Raw genomic sequence first — 20,927 nt, 5'->3', positions numbered from 1 at the left:
ACAAAAAAAGTTTATTCATTTACTCATATCTCATCTATAAAGAATTTCAATGTACATTTTAATGTTATTTTGAACATAATACTTAATTTGCTTTTTAATTTCATAATTAAATATAATTCATTATAAGTTAAATAGTTACATTTGGAAATAAAACCCTTTCACCAAAATATGTCCTGTACCATTCACATTCTACATGTTCAATCTCACTTTTGTATGTATTTGAAAAAGAGATTTTAATAATTTATGTATATGCTGAGTACAGAAACCAAACAAAGGTATTAAGCAGAATAAAGAGCCTATATAAAGTTATTTTTACTCCCTTAAAAACAGGGCTTGCTAAAGACAAGTTTAAGGAAAACTTATAAATATTCTTGTGAGATTAATACTTTATTCTTGTGAGATTAACTCTGAAGATTATAATTTTCACAAATTTAATGGTATATTTTGACTGTATATCTTAATAATGGCAATAGATGTTTAAACTTGTAAGACTTAAGGTAATAGAAGTAACATGTTTTAAAAATTTAAATAATCTCTTAACTGAAAATTAAACTAGAAGGAAAATTTTAACTGCCACAAGATTCTCAAAATTTGTTATTACTCAAAAAGAAAATCAATTAAAAGTTTTATGAGTTGTTGTTTATAATTCTAATATCTTTGAAATCCTCAATATGTAAAGTTTATCTGAAACTATGAATGCATCAAATGATATACAAGTGCTTCTAAATAATGTTCCAGGCCGGGCGCAGTGGCTTACCTGTATAATCCCAGCACTTTGGGAGGCTGAGACAGGTGGATCATGAGGTCCGGAGCTTGAGGCTAGCCTAGCTAATATAGTGAAACCCTGTCTCTACTAAAAAATATATATAAAAAATTAGCTGGGTGTGTGGTGGCAGACGCCTGTAGTTCCAGCTGCCTGGGAGGCTAAGGCAGGAGAACCACTTGAACCCAGGAGGCAGAGATTGCAGTGAGCCGAGATCGTGCCTCTGCACTTCAGCCCAGGCAACAGTGCGAGGCTCCGTCTCAAAGAATAAAATAAAATAAATAATAATAATAAGTAAGATTTGATGTATAGAATTAGACAAAAGTGAAAAGAGCTATAAATTACCAACATTTAAAAGTCTTACCTATTAATATCCTGTTCTTCTTGATGCCACTTTTTACTTCATCATCAATCAAATCAGTAAGCACTTGACACATGCCATCAATTGAGTCAAGGTGTTCTGGGCAGTCATTGGATATTTTAAATCTGTCAAACCATAAATTGGAGATTCCTCCTTTCATAGGAGTATAGGATCTATTTAACAACCGCCCCCCAAAAAAGAGAAGAAAGGAAAAGGGAATATGAAAATGGATGCTTTAATTCCCAAAATATTAGTGTTTTGAATAAATGATTTCAATTTCCTCTAAGTTTTATACATTCAATGCATATTAAAAATACTGCCATATACACTGCATTAACTATCCTATACTTATATTTAATCCATTAAAATTTACTAATGTCAGTTTGTATCATCTTTACTTACTCCCTCCATCTTTTAAGAGGTAGAACAGTTACAGTACCAGTGAATCTTAACCCATTCATTGTATATTCATGCTCTGGAATACTATGTTGATTTTTTTTTTAATACACACACTTACATGCACAGACATACACACTATCAAGATATTCCAGGTTGTAATGGAGTAAAGGGGGTCCTGTGTTCAAGTACTATGTTTGTAGACATAAATAAAAGGTGAACAAAAAAAATCTCAGAGATTTCTGTGGGCAAACAGAGAGGCACAAGGGATACAGTAGAAAAACACAGAGAACAAAAGTTTTCCAAACATTTGTACAAGAGAAGAGTTGTACAAAAGATAATGGTTATCCCTTGGCATGCCCTGCTTTCTCCTCATGTAATAATGAAAAATAGAGTGCCACAGAAAACATAACCAGTGACAAAAGTACCTGTAGTAATTTTAAAGAACTCTAAACCAATGACAAGTAACATTTCCCTTTGATGAACACAGATACAGGATTCTTCCCATACCAATACATGCACTACTTTGCCATCTCAAATTTAGCTGTATGCTGTCACCCACCAAAGTAGGTGACAGTAAAAGCATAAAAAATGTGCAGCTAAATTGAGAAAGAAAAATAGAGGGATAAAAGACAACAGGTGAGACCTGAACATGCTTTTGTACTTCTTCTCTAGTGAAAAACAGAAGTAAAACCTCGGCAAATCCAAGGAGCTAGAAATATTCAATTGTCATTGGCCTTGGGATGCATATAATCTTTAGGACTCATGGGTGGTACTGGAAGGGAACAGAATTACACTATTTTTCTAGATTGATCATAACATTCCAAAATAAATGGACATCCACTTAAGGAGCTTGGGCGTCAAGCTCCTTGGAATATTTGGAAAGTTTCTCAGGGAAACTGAAGAAGAAACCTGCAAACAAGAAAGTTGTGCTGACTAAAATTTAACAAAAATTCATATACAGGGTATCTTTTATTTACTCAAATAGAATCATATAAACATTACTTTGTAACATGTTTTCTAAAAAATTTAAGCAGATATGATTAAAACCTCTGAAAGTCAGTACATAAAAACTTAATGTTTTCCCTAAGCTTATGCAGATAAATGAAATGTTTAAGATATGAGATTATATATATACATATATACATTGTTTAGATGTTTTTAATATAAATCTTATTCATTTTTTACCCATCTCTCCATTCCTGCTCTTCTCTCCAACTCCCTCACACATCTTGTTCTTTATATTCGGTAAATGGTGTAAATAATCTGAAATGTATTCTTCAATGTTTTTCTTACACATTATAAACATGCATATTTACAGGTTATTTCTTGGAGCACTATTTGCTTTTCAAGAATAAAGTAGCCTATCTGATTCTCTTATGTACATCATGCTTTGTTTCTTCAACACTTTCTCATGGAAATCCTCCCATCAGATATAATGCTAACTTACCCTTTTAATGGCTATATTATACCCTATGATAAGGATATTCCACAATTTAATCAGCCATTCCCCAACTAATGGGCATTAATTTGGTACATAGCTTTTAGTCACTAAAAACAATGCTTCATTAAACTTATACACGCATGTTTTTATCTACTGGAACTTTTATTCCTATGGAAGTCAAGAAAGAGCTTGGATTAAAAGGTACAATTTTTGTCTTAATAGATGTCTCAAAGTTGCTTACATAAAAGTTGTAAAAATTCACCTTTCTACAAGAAAGGTAGTGAAATGTCCTTTTGCCCAGAGAAATAATAGCAGTAGGTACTGACATATATTAAAATGTTAACCATTTAAGAGTATCAACTGAAGTTTTAAAATCAACTTTATTGAGGTATAATTTACATGTATATTTAAACTATATTGAACTACACACAGTTTAAGCATATAGTTCAGTTACTTTTTACAATGCAATCACCACAATGATACAGAACATTCCTTTTCCTTGAAAAATTCCATCATGCTCCTTCACAAGCAACTCCTGTAAACTTCCCAGGCAACTAACTGAGTCTATCAATATTGATTTCTTTTGCCTGTTCTAAAACTCCACACAAGTGGAAATGCTGATTGATGTCATTTGCTGTTTTTTTTTTCTTATTGGGGTTTCATTTTTTCTCTTGTTTAAAAGAGTATTTTGTCTATTATTAACAAATATTTGTTACATTTCTTTCAAGTATTTTCTTCCAAGTCTATTTTGAATATTAATATTGTTATTACATATTTAAGGGTTTTTTTTTTTTTTTTTTTTTTTTGGTCTGGATAAAGGGCTCTACATTTGACATAATGTCGTTTAAAAAAATTAAATTTCTGGGTCTCCAGATTTGCTTAGGAAGCTCCTGGCAATCCATACATGTTTTTATATATGGAAGCCCAGATTTTCTTTTAAGATTTTTGTTTTCAGTTTTACATTTAAGCCTTGAATTTTGGGGGTATTTCATACATGGGGTAACCTAAGGATTCAAATTCATTTATCCCATAGGATAGTCAATTGTGCTTGTGCTATTAAAAGAAAGACAGAGAAAGGGAGGGAGGGAGGAAGACACCTTTCTCAGAGAACAGTGAAATTTTAGCTTTGCCACATAATAGTTCTGCATTATTTAGTCTCCTTAAACCTGGTTTCTGTGAGAGAATTAAGGCCTAAGACCTAAGACATATGCTATATATAATGAACTGACTTCCCTCTAAAAGTCTAGAATCGTACTAGATCTGTATCTTACTTGCGGCGGGTAAACAGTCACTCAAACAATTTTCCATGTCTTGTGATTAAGATGAAGTGCTTTTGTTAAGAACGGATCTATTTTGTTCCACTAATCTATTTATCTATTAAGTTAGTATCACATTAATCATATTACAGTGGTTTTAGAGCATGTTTCGAAGTTGTGTAAGGTAAGTACCCCTCTCCTTACCGTCATTACTACTAGTCTGTGTTTTCATACTTGCCCTAGCTATTCTCAGGCATCTATTGTTCTTCATTATCAAAGAAATTTATCAAAAAATTTAGTAAACTTTAAAATACTTTCAAGTAATTATCCTTAAAGAATCCTTTTGGAATTGTAATTAATATTGCATTATTGTCTGAGAATTAACATTTTATGACATAAAGCTGCGAGGAGGGCTTATTTTTTGCAGACTGAGCTTCTCCTTCATTGCTCTTTATCCAGGCTCTCAACTGGTGCAGGAAAGATAAAATCTTGCACCGACTCTATACTAGTACTCCTACGGAGTCTAAATTATCCCACAACCCCATATGACTCTGACCCCAGAAGCTGTGTGGCTCTAGCAAGGTAGATAAATTGGAATTAGAAGGGGAAAGAAGGCAGAAAGCATTCAAATTTCCTCCTCCCAAAATCCCTTCTCAAAATTAGCTAGCTTCTTAAAGTACTCTGAAAATGAGAGTAGGTGCTTTCCAAATAGTCATTGTCAGACAAAATGAAACCCCAAATTGTAGTTAAACTGTCACTAAAATCACAGTGAAATTCTAAATCAAAATATCAAAAACACAACAATCACTGTGAAATTCAAATGAGAGTATTATCCTTTTGAATTGTTTCTACTTCCCTTTTCATTTTATTCTGCTATTTCTGTAAGTGTTTATTTGTCTGTCTAAATACTTAAATAAGGATGATATCATAGACTAAAATGTGAATCATTCTGGGAACTCAGCCATTAATGGAAAAAAGTGACGTTCACTTAACTTTTTTCTTTGACAATGCCTTAATTAGAGATAGATGCTCAGTAGAGGTAAGAATCCCAGTGTAAGTATTTTACTAATGTGGTAGCTAAGAAAATTAAAATTCTGTTCAAAGGGAATATTTGGAAAATTTAATGAGTCAAAAAATAATTTAGAACTTTTTTGCTAAGAAAGCATAACCAAGAATGTATAAATCCCCTAAAATGTTAGAACAACATTTAATAAAACATAAAGGTTTTTTAAACAGCTAAAAACTGTCACATGTGTTATACTCATTCACCTTCTTCCCCAAATAAATCACTTTATTAGCTGGTATAAAACTCCTCAGACATTACCACAATAAGTAAATATGTTTGGCAAAGAACATCTGTGTGGTTCCTAAGTCAATCAATCAATCAACCTATTACACATTCGTAAAATATTAAGCTAGAATAAAATGTCCAAGGTTAAAAAAAAAAGAGTTGACACTCAGCTTGATACCAAGTTGTTTTGATCTGTGTTGCCTTACAGTCATAAAATCAAAAGGTCATTCATAACCTTTAAGATAACAAATTGGCACCAGTCTTCCTCTTTATCCTCATTTCACACCACTTCTCCCAGCATTCACTAGGTTCTAGTCACATCTGTCACTTCCTTTTCTTCAAATAGGACAAGCTCATTGAGTGGCTCTGCTTCTGATATCCCCACTACTTAGAAGGCTCTTGACAACATTTCTGCATGGTGGGCTCCCACTGTCCATTTAGGTTGAGCTCAAGAGTCACCTTCTCAGGGGAGTTTCTTTGACTTTCCAACTGAAAGTATACCTCCCTTTTACCCAGCAATATACACATATACTCTCTATTCCATTGTTCTATTTAACAGTTTTAATACCATTTATCACTATTTGAAATTACTACATTTAATTTCCGTTTATTTTCTGTCTCTACATGAGCTCACTGAGAGCAGGGACTTTATCCCTTCTATAGATACAGTCCCAGTGCTAAGAACAAAGCCTGACGTAGAACAGATGCTAAATATTTGCTGAATAAATTTCAGTAATCATCTGTATCACTTGGGAATAATTCGTGTCAGGTAGAAATAACAACGTCTAAAGTTATTTTATTTTTGCTTTGAACATATTCTGACTTTAACACTTATAAAATCCATACTGTTATTTGTAGAAAACAGACCATTTTAGTTTCTTTGTTTAAAAACCATTTTTTCCAAGAAAACTTTTTCATATCAGTATTTAAACATATCTAATACTTACCAAAGAAGTATATTATTTCTTCAAAATAGCTGTTTTTAGTAGGGTTCCTTACTAGCATACTTGTAGTATAGATCTACTGATAGAAGGAAAGGAACTCTCCTACTATCATGCTTCAGATAGGAATCCTAAGTGATGGAGTAAAGAGGAATTCATTGTTGACTATGTCTAAATAAAAAGTGCCCAGTCTATTTTAGAATACATATTTACTGAAAAATACAAACGTTATGTGGAAAAACAGTGAATCCAAAAGTATAGGCACTATGCAAATCTTATTACTTTTAGAATTTTTTAAAACACTAAAAGAAACTATATTATCATGTAAATCATAAATGACTTGTTAAATTTATTTTTTAAATGGGAATTCTAATAATAAAACACAAACTAAGAAAACCTCTCATTGTAAATACAGTCAAAGCATGTCATAGAAATAAAAATCTTTATGGGGCACTTTACAAATTACCATAGTGAAAAAAAAACCCAGTATTTTCTATCTAAATGAACACAGCAAAGTAACTGCTGACTTTTACTTAATATGCCCCTACCTTAGCTAATTTAAAACATCTATTAAATATAGTTGGGGAAAAGGGATGCCTTACAATCAAAATAGTAATTCACAATTTAATCATACTTATTTGCCGTAATAGACCATAACGGAGTAAATACAATAAACCATTGTTCTCCTCTTAAGCTCTTTAAAACATGGTTGACTACTGAAAACAAAAATTATAACCTTGTTTGGTACTGTTTTCAATGTATGCAGATGAAATACATATGAAATCTGTAACATACACGAGTTGAGGATAAAGGAACCTATATAGTTACAAGGTTTCTGCAGTACACTTAAGGTGGTTAAAAAAACAACTCTGATTATGTATATCATAATCCCTATGGCAATCAGAAAAAAAATAGATAAAATGAAATGGTGTATTAAAAAATGAATAATTCAATAGAAAGTGTAAAAGGGAAATAGAGGAATGAAAAGCAGTAGGCCTAAATTCATGTATATTAATTGTTACATTAAATGTAAATTGCTTAAATCATTTAGAAGACCAAATTATCAGGTTGGTTAAAGATGAAAACAAAGCCCAACTACGTGTTGTCTATAAGAAATCCACTTTAAATATAATAATATAGGTAGGTTAAAAGCAAAAGGACAGAAAAAGACATACTGTACAGCTCTAATAAAAAGAAAGTAAAAGGATGAAAAATGAAGTGCCGTGTAAACAGTAAGCATAGAGAAGCTGAGGTATACTATGTTTTTATTAAACATAGTATACTTTAGAGTATTACCACAAATTAAAAAGGAACAATTTATAAAAGTAGCCATAAAAAAGACGGTAATAATACTACATGAGTATGCACCTAACAATGTAGCCTAAAACACATAAAGAGAAAACTAACAGAACTAAAGGGAGAAACACACCCATCTATCATAGTTAGAGACTTTAATATCCATCCCTTGGTAACTAATGTTAACAACTTAGAAAAGTAATCACTAAGCATATACAGAATTTGTGTAATGTTTTCCAACACCTTGAACCATTAACATTTATAGAACATGACACACAAAAATGCACAATAACAGTCACCAAGATAGACCATATGCAAAGCCATAAAAAAAAAAAAAATCCCAATGAGTATCAAAAGAATAAAATCATACAGGATATTTTCTCTAACAACAATGAAATGAAACTAGATATTAACAATATCTAGAATAGCTCTAAATATCTGGAAAGTAACAATATATTTCTAAATAACTCATGGGTTATTTAAGTCCCAGAACTTATGGGTTATTTAGGTCCCACGGGTAATATAGGTCCCAGAACTATATTTTCCGTAACTGGCCAGAATAATACCTTCCTTCCCACATGCCCTTCTTACAGTGTAACTCTGTCTGATACTTCATTAAGAGACAGAGGTCTATGTTCTGTCTGCTTGAATCTAAGTAGTCTTCTAACTAATGAGGGAAGAGTACTATGTAACTGCTAACACTAGGTCTTTAAAGGCAATAAAGCTTCTTTCTGGTCTTTAAAAGCAATACAACTTCCTTCTGGTTCTCTTTAGACACTTGCTCTTGGAACCCAGACTCTATGCTGCCAGGAAGTCCAAAATACTACATGGTGAGGTCTCACATAAGCGTTACAGTAATAAGACCAAAGGAAGGTCCCAGTTAATATCCAGCATTATGCCATACATGTGAGTAAGATTCCAGTTCCTAGCAATCACATCATGAGTCATCACCAGTCTTCAAGTTTTCCCACAGGAGAGTCCCCACATCAAGTCATAACCACTGTCCCCTTTCTGAATTCTTTGCCTACAAAATTTGTGAATATAACAAAACTGTTATTTGAGGTGGTCTGTTATACAAGTATAGAAATGGGACCATGAAGATTTCAAAACATTTCAACATAAATAAGAAGAGAAAAAATTAGTGGAACTTAAAGTAGTGATTAGTGAGAAATGTATAGATTTAATGTAAATAGATGGAAATAAGAAATGTAAGAATAGATATAAATAAAATAGAAAGCAAATAAGAGAGAAAATAACAAAAGCCAAAGCTGGTTCTATAAAAGATTAATAAAATTGGTAACCTCTTGGTAAGATGAACCACGAAATAAAAGAGAAAAGATACAAATTATTACCAGTAATGAAATAAAAAGTATCAACAACAAATCATAAAAGCATTAAAAGGAAATATCATGAACATCTTTGTGTCAATAAACTTGAAAAATCAGATTAAATATACAAATTTAATGAGAAACACAAATAATCAAAACTGGCCCCAAAATAAATATAAAATCTGAATATTCTGTTTCTATGAAAGAAGTTGAATTCGTTATCAAAACCTTCACACAAGAAAATCTCAGGTCCAGATAGTTTCACTAGTGAATTTTATCAAACATTTAAGGAAGAAATAATATAAACAAACTCAGACACAGAGAAGGGAATCCTTCCCAATGCTTTTAAGAGACTAGCATAATCCTGATGATAAAGCTTTTCAAAGGCATTAAAGAAAATCACAGAACAATATTCCTCATGAACACAGATACAAAATTCTTTACCAAAGTATCAGCACAACAAATTTAGATATATATAAAAAGAATAATACATTACAAAAGGGTTTATCCCAGGAATGTAAGGTTGGTTTATGACTTGGAAATCCATTAATGTAATTCACTGTGTTAACAAAATGAAAGATAAAAATCATTACTATTTCAAAGGACACAAAAAAGCATTTGATAAATTCACAAAGAAACTCTCAACTAATCTAAGAAAAAAATGTCCTCAATATAAAAAAGGCATGTATCCAAAAATCCGTATAACAAATATCATACTTTACAGTGAAATATTGAACACTTCCCCTCTAAGATTGCACAGGAAGGGAAGTACTCACTTCTATTTAAAATTGTACTGAAAATTCAAACAAGTTCAAAAAGCAAGACAAGGAAATAAAATGCACACACAAAATTCATAAGGAATATACTAAATAAGTACTAGAAATAAGTGAATTTAGAAAGACAGCAGGATACAAGAAGATAAAAATATTTCTCAGTACTAGCAACAATCTGAAAATTAAATTTTTTAAAATTCCATTTACAATATCATGAAGAAACAAAATGCTTGTAAATAAATTTAGCAAAAGAATTCTACACTAAAAACTCTCAATCACTTCTGAGAGAAATTAATGAAGACCTCAATAAATGGTGGGACATACCATGTGTATGTATTAGAAAGCATCTATTTCCTCCAAATCAAACTGTAGATTCCAGGCAATTTTAATAAAAATCCAAACAGGTATTTCATTAAATTGAAAAGTACGTTCTAAAATTTACACGTAAATGCAAGTAACATAGAATGAGCAAACTTACACCACTGGATTTCAAAATTTTCTAAAAACTGTGTTAATTAAAATAATTTTATACTACTAGAAGATTAGATAAACAGACCAATGGAATAGACTCTAGATAAGAATTAATTGAAATTATATTCACAAAAAGACTTGTAACAAGAATATTTATAGCAGCATTATACACTAGATCTCAGAACTGGAAATAATCCAAATGTCCAACAACAGTAGACAGATAAACAAATTATGGTATTATTTATGTAATACCTACTTTCAATTTTAAAAATTGAACTATTGATATATACATACAGATGAATCCCAAAAATACTAAGTTGAATAAAAGAAGCCAGACCAAAGATTCCATTAGATTATTTCCTTAAATGATTCCATTTAACTGTAATTCAAGAACAAGCCAAACTATGTCACAGTAATAGATATCCAAACAATAATAGCCTATGTGAGAATGGAAGCTAACTTGAAAGAAGCAGGAGGACACTTTCTGGGGTGATGTGAATATTCTCCAACTTAATTGAGATAACAGGAGATAGTTTTATCAAAATTCTGTGTAGAATAGTTTATTAAAATTAAGTATGCATATACAATTTTTGTATTTCACTGTAAATTTTAAAGAAACATATTAGAACTTAGGTCCACAAGATGTCAGTAAGAATGTGAAAATGCAAACCACAAAGAGAAGGTATTTGTATTTATATATCCAACAACAATAACAAACTGTATCCAAAAACTACAAAGCTCCACAAATCAACAGAAAAAGATGACTAAATAAAAGAATCGGCAAATGATCTGAGTGGGTATTTCTTTTGAAGATATCTAAATGCTCAATAAGCATATGAAACAGTGTGCACCATCATTAATATTAAAGAAATATGAATTAAAAGCACAATAAGATACCACTACATATCTACTGGTTTGGCTAAACTTAAAAAGACTGACAATGGAAAGTGTTCAGGAGGATGTGAGACAAATGGGACTCTCAAATACTGCTGGTGAGGCTGTCAATTGTTACAGCCTCTCTGGAAATATGTTGGCATTGTGTGCCAAAGCTAATAAACCTTAACCTGCTTTTATACATGTCATTTTCATTCACTTCTATAAATACTGGCTTGGGTAAAGGCACATAATAGTAAGCATCATTTCAATGTAATGGGAGACTAGATACATTCTAGGACAAAACTGGCCAACTAACAGGCAGGTAAACCCTGAATATCATTTAGATGCCATCAATGGAATGATTTTAAAAGCCAAGTGATATCTTCAGTATACCCTATAGAGTAACATAGTCAATGAAATATCCATAATATAGAAAAACTTACAGGTTTACAGGTGGTAAAAGAAAAAAACAGGAGAGATAATAAATACCAGAAATGTGGACTATATCAGAAAGTACGTAGCAAAATGTTAAAGCATGAAACCTTGATAAACTTTTAAAAAGGTTGTTAAAATTCATTTTTATCCTGTATCAATCACATTAAAAAGAGTGACAGTAAAGGAAGGCATGCATCTACCATATGCCTCTTTTAGATGCCACTGGAAAGGTAGCAAGCAAGGTAGATGACACCAGTCTCTCTATCAGCAGCACAAGAAACACTGCCATAATAGATGGAAGGCAGCAACTATCCTTATAACCCCAAATGAAGCCATATTATGCTACGAAAACAAGGACAATAAATCTATGCCCAAACCACTTGCCTAAACAGAGTAACATGCTAGGAGCATCAGTCAGAAGTCTTAGAACAGCAAAGTACATCATGAATACCAGAGCATTCTAATAAAATACTATCAAACAGCATTCTGAAATCTAGAAACCAGTTAAGAGCTGTAGGCTTAATAATACTGCAGTCCTCCTCAATTTGAGACTCATTAGTTAAAAGTGGTCCATAATCTTGTGCTCACTCAATTAAACTATTACTGGTCAAGTCCTAGGACAAGTAACTGCAAGCCCTTATGAACAACAATTTTTAAGTAATTTACCACAACAAAATACACTTTTTAAAAACTCACATAGGCATAAACTATTATACAATTAAAATATTAGTATTATATATAAATACCCACAAATACTCATTCCTACTATACTATTTTAAATTATAACAAACAAATACTGCAAGATATTTATTCAATATTCACTAAAGTCTTCTATTTGTCAGATTCTATGCTAAGTGCTTAGAGATACTGTATCCCTAAGTGTCTGTAAAGATACAGAAGTAAGTATCATATAAAATGCTCTAGAAAATTAGTCTAGAGCACAAGGTAGAAAAAAAATCAACTAATTATAATATACTAAGTATGATATTAACTCTCTTAACTGACCTCCACTGAATTGCCTCATAATATTAACCAAAGCCATGTATTCCTATGTCTAATGCTCATGGAAGAATAAATGGTCCGGATCAAGAGGTTTCATTCTTGCACCACCTCACACTTTTGCTCCTACAAATGGAGCCTTAGGCTTTTTATGCTTACCAAGAGTCAACTATGTTCTCAAATTTGTTTATGCCAGTTTCATTTTCTATTGCAATTAAATAATTTAATATTTAAAGTAATATTGGAAATCTATGTTTTGCTACTAATAAGTGAATGAACAAACCAATGAGTATTGTATGCATAAGTTAAAATGATGACTTGATCTATAACTGTGGCTCCCAACATATTGTATATGGTAACTCCTCTTTAAGGTCTAAAATTAAGCTGTACAAAATGGCAGCCACTAACCACATAAGGTTATAAAGCACATAAATGTAGTCAGTGCAACTTGAGGAATTTAATTTTTACTATTATTTAATTTAAATGTACTAATTCGCATCCAAAATAAGATGTACACGTAAAACACATGCCAATTTTCAAAGCTTTAATGTTAAAAATATAAATTATCACTGTAATAATTTTATACTTATTGAATATTTTGAATATACTGGGTTAAATAAAATATATTATTAAAATTAATTTTACCCATTTCTTCCTTCTTATAATGTGGTACCAAGAAAATTTAAATTTATATGTAGCTCATATTATGTTTCTATTGGTGAGTATGGCCTAAAATGTTTGATGATCTGTCCAAATAACTATTTATTATAAAAATGTATAACAAAAAGTTATTATGAAGCTGGTCTAATAATTTCATATTTTACTAAATCACAACAGTACCCACAAATAATGCTTAATGCACATGGAGATTTTTTGAATTTTCTGAAATATATCTGGCCTAAAGTTTGAAAAATACTGTCTAGAATTACTATCACAATCAGCCATGACATGAAATTCTTAAGATAAAAAATACTAATTCCTAGAATAAGGTTTTCAATGGTCTTATGACTAATCATCCAATTGTATTTATTTGAGGCAGAAATGAACTTATCTCTCATCCCTCCAGAAATACCACTGTTTCTCCCTTCCAACTTCAACTACCCTAAAAACCACTAACAACAAGCTCTTTTGACAAAAAAATCCCACTGCTGATTGGGTCTTTTAACTACATTACCAAACTTTTAAACTCTACTAAAATTACATTTAAATAATAACTTCTTTGAATCTTTACTCTTACATTATCCTTTTGTTCTCCTTTTTTGAATTCTATCACTTAAAGTAAGTAAATTCTTATTAGTACATATAAAAATGTCCTTGAAGTTCTGGCTCAATTTCTCCTTAATACTAAGTTAATGGAAAGATAAAGCAAAGCATTTGCATAGTATGCCTGATAAGAAAAAAATCAAGAATAGGCTGGGCATAGTGGCTCAATGCCTGTGATTCCAGCACTTTTTGGGAGGCCAATGTGGGTAGATCACCTGAGGTCAAGAGTTCCAGACCAGCCTGGCCAACATGGTGAAACCCCGTCTTTACTAAAAATACAAAAATTGGCTAAGTGTGGTGTCATACACCTATAATCCCAGCTACTCGGGAAGCTGAAGCAGGAGAATCGTTGGAACTCAGGAGGCAAAGGTTGCAACAGAGCGAAACTCTATCAAAAAAAAAAAAAAAAAAAAAGAAAAGAAAAAAACAAGAACAGATTATGAGAAATCAGATTGGGGCGTAGTTCCACACATCATTTCACTTAACACAAAAAATATTGCCGATCCTTGATTTACAGCATGTGTTCAGAATAAAGACTATGCAGATGTTAATATTTACAAAAAGCAGTTTAACCTCAAAACTATACTAGTTTTATTACTGTGAACTTTGTTGTACACACCTACAGCTTACATAACCTAAATATTTATTAAGTAGTCAATTCCGTTTTTCTATTCTGGTTTACTGATTCAAAAGGCATAACATTATTTCTTAATAATCCTTTTAAATGTGGAAAGAATGTAATAAAACCCTTTTCCAGAGATTATGAACTCTGGCTTAACTAAATTAATAGAAAGATTATACTTGTTGGAGTTATTAAGTTTCCTTTTGGGGTGAATGTAGGGAAGAATAAAGTATGAAAGTTGAGCAATCTGCAGGGCAAGAGGAAGCAGTTACATAAGCCATGCTTGGGACACAGTTTAAATTCAGAGCTTTAGGGAATGCTTTACAGAGAGGGAATAAATTATTCAACTGGCAAAACTTGGCCCAACAGTGTAACTGCAATAAAGAATACATTCTGAGGAAAAAGTACTCTAATTTAAAGTATCTTAAATACAAAATTAAGCTTAAAGAACATCTAGTTGGCACATCTCTTTACATACATTTTATGCCACAGAGTTATATTGAGAAGTGAGATAAATTACTGCATACCTGGGAGGAGCTGTTGGATAAATAATTTTTATGTGTTGGAATGTTAAATCTTGATTTAAAACCTGCTTGATCCACATTCTTAAACCTCGTCCAGAATCACCTGATGAATCACAAAATCTAGATTAAAATAATTATTTCAGTAATACAATGCACTTAAAAGCAATCTAAAACTTTTATGCCACACAGAGGATGGAATAAGGGATTAAAAAAAAACTCCATATGTAGTAATAACCATATAGAAACTGATTCATTAATATAAATCAACTGATCAAGCCTCAATAACTAGTAATAATTTTGATTATTTTATTCCTGGCTTTACCATTGATTACTTCAAAGATTTTGTTTAAGCTTAAGTTTTAAGTTTCCTAATTTGTTTAGCGGGTATTACAGGAAAAAATAAATAACTTGATTTTTCTAAAAAAATATTATTTCCATATTTATGTGTGATTTTTAATAGTCATTTCTTATCTTATTCTTAATACTAATAAATTCCCAAAGTGATTTTTAAACTTTGTTAAACTTCTGTAGTTAGAACAATCTAATATAATTTTCTTGGTTAAAAAAAAGCCCAAAAGATATATTCAGTGTAATTTTAAACTTGAAGAAATTACAATTTAAATTTGAAAACATGTTTACATGACCTAAAAGAATGATTATCTACTCCAAAGCTGAAAATAAAAACTTCTACAAAAATTAATATATATGTATTTACACAAAAAATGGAAGGAAATATAAATCCATCTTATGTAGTCCTGAGGAGGAAATTGAGAGGTCACAACTTTAATTTTTTAATCAATTAACTCATTAGGGTGTCAGTTCAAAAACTTGTCTATTGAATCCCTGTTAATGTGTCACGCACTGTGTTCACTGCTAGAGAGGCAATGATGGTGGGATGAGGGAGGAATAGGGTCCCTACTCTCGTTCAGTATGTAGCATATTGTGAGAAACAGAAATTAGTCAAAATATCACAGAAATAAATGTGAAAGAGAAACATAACTGCTGCAAAGATGAGACACTTGGTGCTGCAAGGATTTAGAACTGATTGGGTTAAGGAGTTCAAAGAAAAATGCACTAGGCCTATAAACTCTGCAAGATTAAGTTTATTATGTATTTTATCTGAGTTATTTGTTCACCTACTGCCTAGAACAGGACTGACAAAAGTGGGTATCCAAAGATAGTTGCTGAATGGTTTGAACTAAAATCTGCAGGATGGTGACAAGTACAATACAGAAGTAAAAAGTATCTCAGGCCAAGGAAAGGAGAGGTGCCAAGAGTCTGGACAAGAGGGAGCAGTATGACATGTAAGAACTGAAAAGCAGTTTCTACTAAAAATACAAAGATTAGCCGAGTGTGGTGGCACGTGCCTGTAATCCCAGCTACTTGGGAGGCTGAGGCAGGAGAATCGCTTGAACCAGGAGGCAGAAGTTGCAGTGAGCCGAGATTGTGCCACTGCACTCCAGCCTGGGCAACAATGTGAGACTGTCTCAAAAAAAAAAGAACTGAAAAGCAGAGAATGAAAGGAAGAGTAGTGACTATAAAATGAGACCAGAGAAACTGTAGGAACGTGACAAATCTGTTCATGGAGAAGCTATGAATATTTCTGACAGCAATGTTGGCATGATTCTAAAGGATCAATCTGGAAGCCGTGTGAAGACAGAACTGAAAGAGAGCAAAAGTAGATGTACAGAGATAGTTAGGAAACTACTGTTCATGCTTAGACTAGGGTGATGATGTAGATAGAAACAGATACTAGAGAAATTTAGGTCGTAAGATTAATAGAGATTGACAACAGATTAGTTATGAAGGGTCAATAGTGAAAGGTTTCATGGATGACTGACAGGCTTTTGGCTGGAGTAACTGGGTGAACAATAATACTAGACACCTGCCTAGATGGGAAACACAAGAAGCAACAGGTATACATAGGTTGAGTCTGAATACAACAAGTTCTTATACCATGGGTTGATGGAGCAGCTATGGCCAGCTAGAGGGGAGGACAAAATCCAGCCTAGGGTCCTTAAGGAGGATAAGCTAATAATGGGTTTTATATTATTAAAGTGTAATTTCTTAAAAAGAGGGAGAAGGGAAAAACATGTGGAAGAGACCTTACATGACTCACAAAACATAAAATCCTGACTTTTTACAGAAAGTTTGCCAACCCCTGCCCTACACTACCTGATGCTGGTACCCTCTTGGATATCCCTTCCTACTCTCCTCACTCCAGGCACACTAGCCTTACTGCTGTTCCTTGAACATGTCAAGGAACCTACCCTGGGGCCTGTGACTTGGCTTTTCCTTTGTCTAAACAGCCTAATCCAATATGTACATTATTCTTTCACCTAAGTCTAGCTGTAAAGTGTCATCTTCTGTCACCTTTGTGGTGAGGCATATCCTATTTAAAATTGTAACACTGTTCCAACTCCTCAACCATGGAAGCATTCCCTTAACCTGCTTTGTCTCCATAAAACTTACTACCTTCTACTACAGTATTTCTTTCTTTCATTAGAACATAACATCCATGAGACCATGGATTTGTATTGTTCACTGCGTTATGATCAGAGCACAGAAGAGTGCCTTACACATAGTGGCTGTGATATATTTCTTGAATGAATGAATTCATTAATTAATCTCTATCAGGCAGTTGAAATTCAAAGATTCTATTTTTCCCTATATATCAGTGACATAAATGGGTATCTCTAGGAGATTTCTGTGATTAGCGTAGGGAGAAAAATATAGAGTGAAAAGACCTTGGACCATATTTAGAGAAACCCTATCATTAATGGCCAGGCAGAGGAGGATGAGTCTGCAAAAGAAAGCAGAAGCAGAAAATCAAGACAGAAAAAGAACCTGGAGAGTTTTCTGAGAAGAAAGTTTAATGTGGATGACAGTTCAAGTAAGAGGAAGACTGAAAAAATGTCCATTACATTGAGTGACACAGAGCTTGAGCTTACTGGCGACTTTACCAAGAGGCTACTCAGTCAACTTGCTGAGCCTTACTATACAGGAAGAAAGCCATAAACAAGACACATGGATTGGGCTTTGTGAGCCTAATAACTTAATGTGGAATACAGACATTACATAATTACAGATATGACTACCACTGAAAGAAGAACCAATGTCCTATGGGAGAAAAACAGTGAATTAATCTGATCTGAGAGACTGAACAAAACTAATTAACCTATCATTTATTTTTATCATCTTAAAAGAAGGTCTGTCTTTAGTATTTTATTAATAGAAAAGGCTCAAATTAAGTTGGCTATATACAATTTACACTCTCATATGTTCTATGGCTGCTATCTCCTAGAAGAAAATCTCAAGCTTTTAAGGCTTAAAAAAACAAACAAACAAACAAACAAAAAACTGTCGTAACATTTTTTCGACCTTGAAGAATAAGAATGAAGCTGCAAAATGGCATCTATCTATCCATTCACAAGGTCCACTTTTAAAAAAGCTGGTACCTTATTCCAGAGTAAAACTGTTAGAACTGTTAACAGTATGGTAAAACTGAGTGTGATAAAACTATTAGAATTGGTTTGCCCATATTCTAATTAAGCAGAAACGAAACACCTCCTATAACATAACCACATACATTACAGTTTAATGTAAAATCATTCGCTGCTGAGGACCTACTGGATGATAAACACCTACTCCCAAAAACAAAGATGAAAAAGACCTACTCCCAATAAGGGTTTTATTTACTTCAATGGAGATTTAAATATATAGGAATCACATTATACTTGCACACTTTGCAGAATTCTTTGCGTAAATTCTTTGTTCAAAGTACAAAGGAAAAAAATATATATATATGACTGAATTTTAGAGACATACCCTTACAGTTTATAAAAATGTAATCTGAAATTTAAAAGAGTAAGGATAGTTATTTTAAACAAAGTGCTCCAGGAAGGAAAAAAGGAACACAGTCTAGGAGTTTTTCCTAAAGATAATGAGAATTGATAATTCATGCAAAAGGATATAGTGTTGGGGAATTTCTGGGTACTTATAAATGAACACTCTTGGAGCCCTAAATAGCACTACTAACCTCCTAGTTAAGTATCGCTGTCATCTTGCACACCTCACTTTCTAAATATATGCCAAGTCTTTCCCTTTAAACACCATCGGTCCTCTTCTTCCCTGTCTCCAAAACGATACATCCTAGTTCAAGCTTTTTCACCTTACCCAACCAGAACCCTGAGTGTGAGGTCGGAGAGCTTTGGGTTCTAATCCCAAATCCGCCACCACTCACAGTAACAGCTAAGAGAACTTGGCCAAGCTGCTGAACTTGTCTGGCCTCATTTTCAAAATAAAGAGAACACCTCCCAGAACTGCCCTTTTCCAGGTCTCTGCCCAGTACCTTTTTAATTCCCTTCCAATCACCATTCCTTTTAGCCTACCCGTCTCGGCTCAAAGACCACTTTCTTCGAAAAGTCTGACAAGCTTTTCATCTTTCAAATGCCTTAATAATGCCTAACCACATTTTCTTCTCTTACAATTCACTTGGCAGGAAACCAGGCACCGTCTTGTGATCTTCCATGCACTGCTGACTCAAGCTAATTGAATTGTTTTTGTTTTTAACTTTAGGTAGGCCCCCTAAGGACACCGGCTGCATCGCATTTCTTTAAAAAAAAAAAAAATTTCCTGAGAGCTTACCCTGGGCTAAGCACTGGGGGTGCAAAGATTGACACAAGGACCCTTACTCTCACAGTCCAGTGGGGAAGACAGATAAAAGTGATTACAGATGAGTGTAAAAAACGATACAGCATTAAGTACACGTTACTAAGGGCAGGCAGTGGAAGATATACCTGCCTCTGGGGCTCCTGCCCCTGTAGTCTATATTGGAAGTTTAATGACACAGGCGATAAAGGGGAAGGAAGGAAAGCGGAGCAGGAAAAAGGAAAGGGAGTGAAAGGACTCCAGCCATGGCACAGTGGCTCACAGAAAGGAGATACTCTGTAAACAGTACCTAAGTTAACTGTGAATCTCAATTGTCTACATTAGTAGGGGAGCCTGGAGAAAGCAATGGGCAATTACGACCCAAAAATCACTAGCAGCTGATCATGACAAAAACTAAATAATTTCCCTCTAGCAGAAGACTTACCTTACTAATTTGCTCTGTTTAAACTTGGGGCGAGGAATGGGGATGTGGTATAGGCTGCACTGGAGAGAATGTGTGGATAGAGGGCTGGCTGAGCAGCGGGACACAATGCCCTTAAGCGAGGGTGGTGGGCCAGTGACCGCCCGATAGAAAGAGGACGACTAAGAGGGGAGGCTGGGGGAAGGTGGTGCTGCCCGTGAATCCACAGCCGGGGCTGGAGACGGGTTAGCCACCCATCGGGCCCTATGTGGGCCCAGCGACACCTCCACTTGGGCAAAACTGGGGTAACCGAGGGGAGGATGTTTCCCGAGCTGTAGAAAACCAGGACGTAAAACTGAAATCCACCTGAGCCATGTAGGACGATCAGAGAGGCGCTATGCCTCCCAGCCGGCGACACGATACAACGCTGCAGAACTGACCCCGACGCAGCCGCCATCGCTGATACCACTGCCAGTCATGCGACTCCGCCCCTGCGTTGCCGAGCGGGGCCGCGCACGCAAACACGCAGGCACGCACGCACGAGAGGGAGTCCGCCCGGGAGCGCGCATGCGCAGCGCGGCTGGCCCGCTCTCTGAGATTTCAGTAGTTTGGAGTCAAGTTTGAGGCAGTTGTAACCTTACTGAATTTAGTTTTGCCAAGAATGGTATTCTACGTGTGTCAGCCTCGTATGGACTTCTGTAATGACTAATGGATATGTTTATATCCCGCACATTCGTTGTAGGAATTTTAAATACAATCCCAAAAGTCAAGATTACCTGTAGAAATATCAGTATTACTATGTTTAAAATTTAATAGA

The 20,927-nt window shown here is 33.8% G+C and overlaps 1 protein-coding gene across 4 annotated transcripts in view; it reads right to left on the bottom strand.

Annotated features, from left to right (window-relative positions):
* LYPLAL1 (lysophospholipase like 1) overlaps positions 1-20,614 on the bottom strand; it is a 38,833-nt gene extending 18,219 nt beyond the window's left edge. Inside the window, exons 1-3 of one of the 4 annotated variants that reach the window (XM_032289263.1) lie at positions 20,477-20,614; positions 15,043-15,142; positions 1,128-1,297 (exon numbers count right to left, since the gene is read on the bottom strand). In XM_032289263.1, coding sequence (XP_032145154.1) covers positions 1,128-1,297; positions 15,043-15,142; positions 20,477-20,567 — 361 coding nt within the window. In that variant the 5' untranslated portion in view covers positions 20,568-20,614. Of the gene's footprint in view, positions 1-1,127; positions 1,298-15,042; positions 15,143-19,430; positions 19,603-20,134 lie in introns of those variants that run through there. The other 3 variants (XM_032289262.1, XM_032289265.1, XM_032289264.1) reach the window with 3 other exon arrangements.
* Positions 20,615-20,927: the final 313 nt, after the last annotated feature.

Source organism: Sapajus apella, unplaced genomic scaffold (genome assembly GCF_009761245.1).
Source record: "Sapajus apella isolate SASKATOON/1434 unplaced genomic scaffold, GSC_monkey_1.0 scaffold22, whole genome shotgun sequence".
Classification (NCBI taxonomy): domain Eukaryota; kingdom Metazoa; phylum Chordata; class Mammalia; order Primates; family Cebidae; genus Sapajus; species Sapajus apella.
The sequence above is the reverse complement of the archived record's forward strand: the minus strand, read 5'-3'. Positions and strand labels throughout refer to the sequence as shown.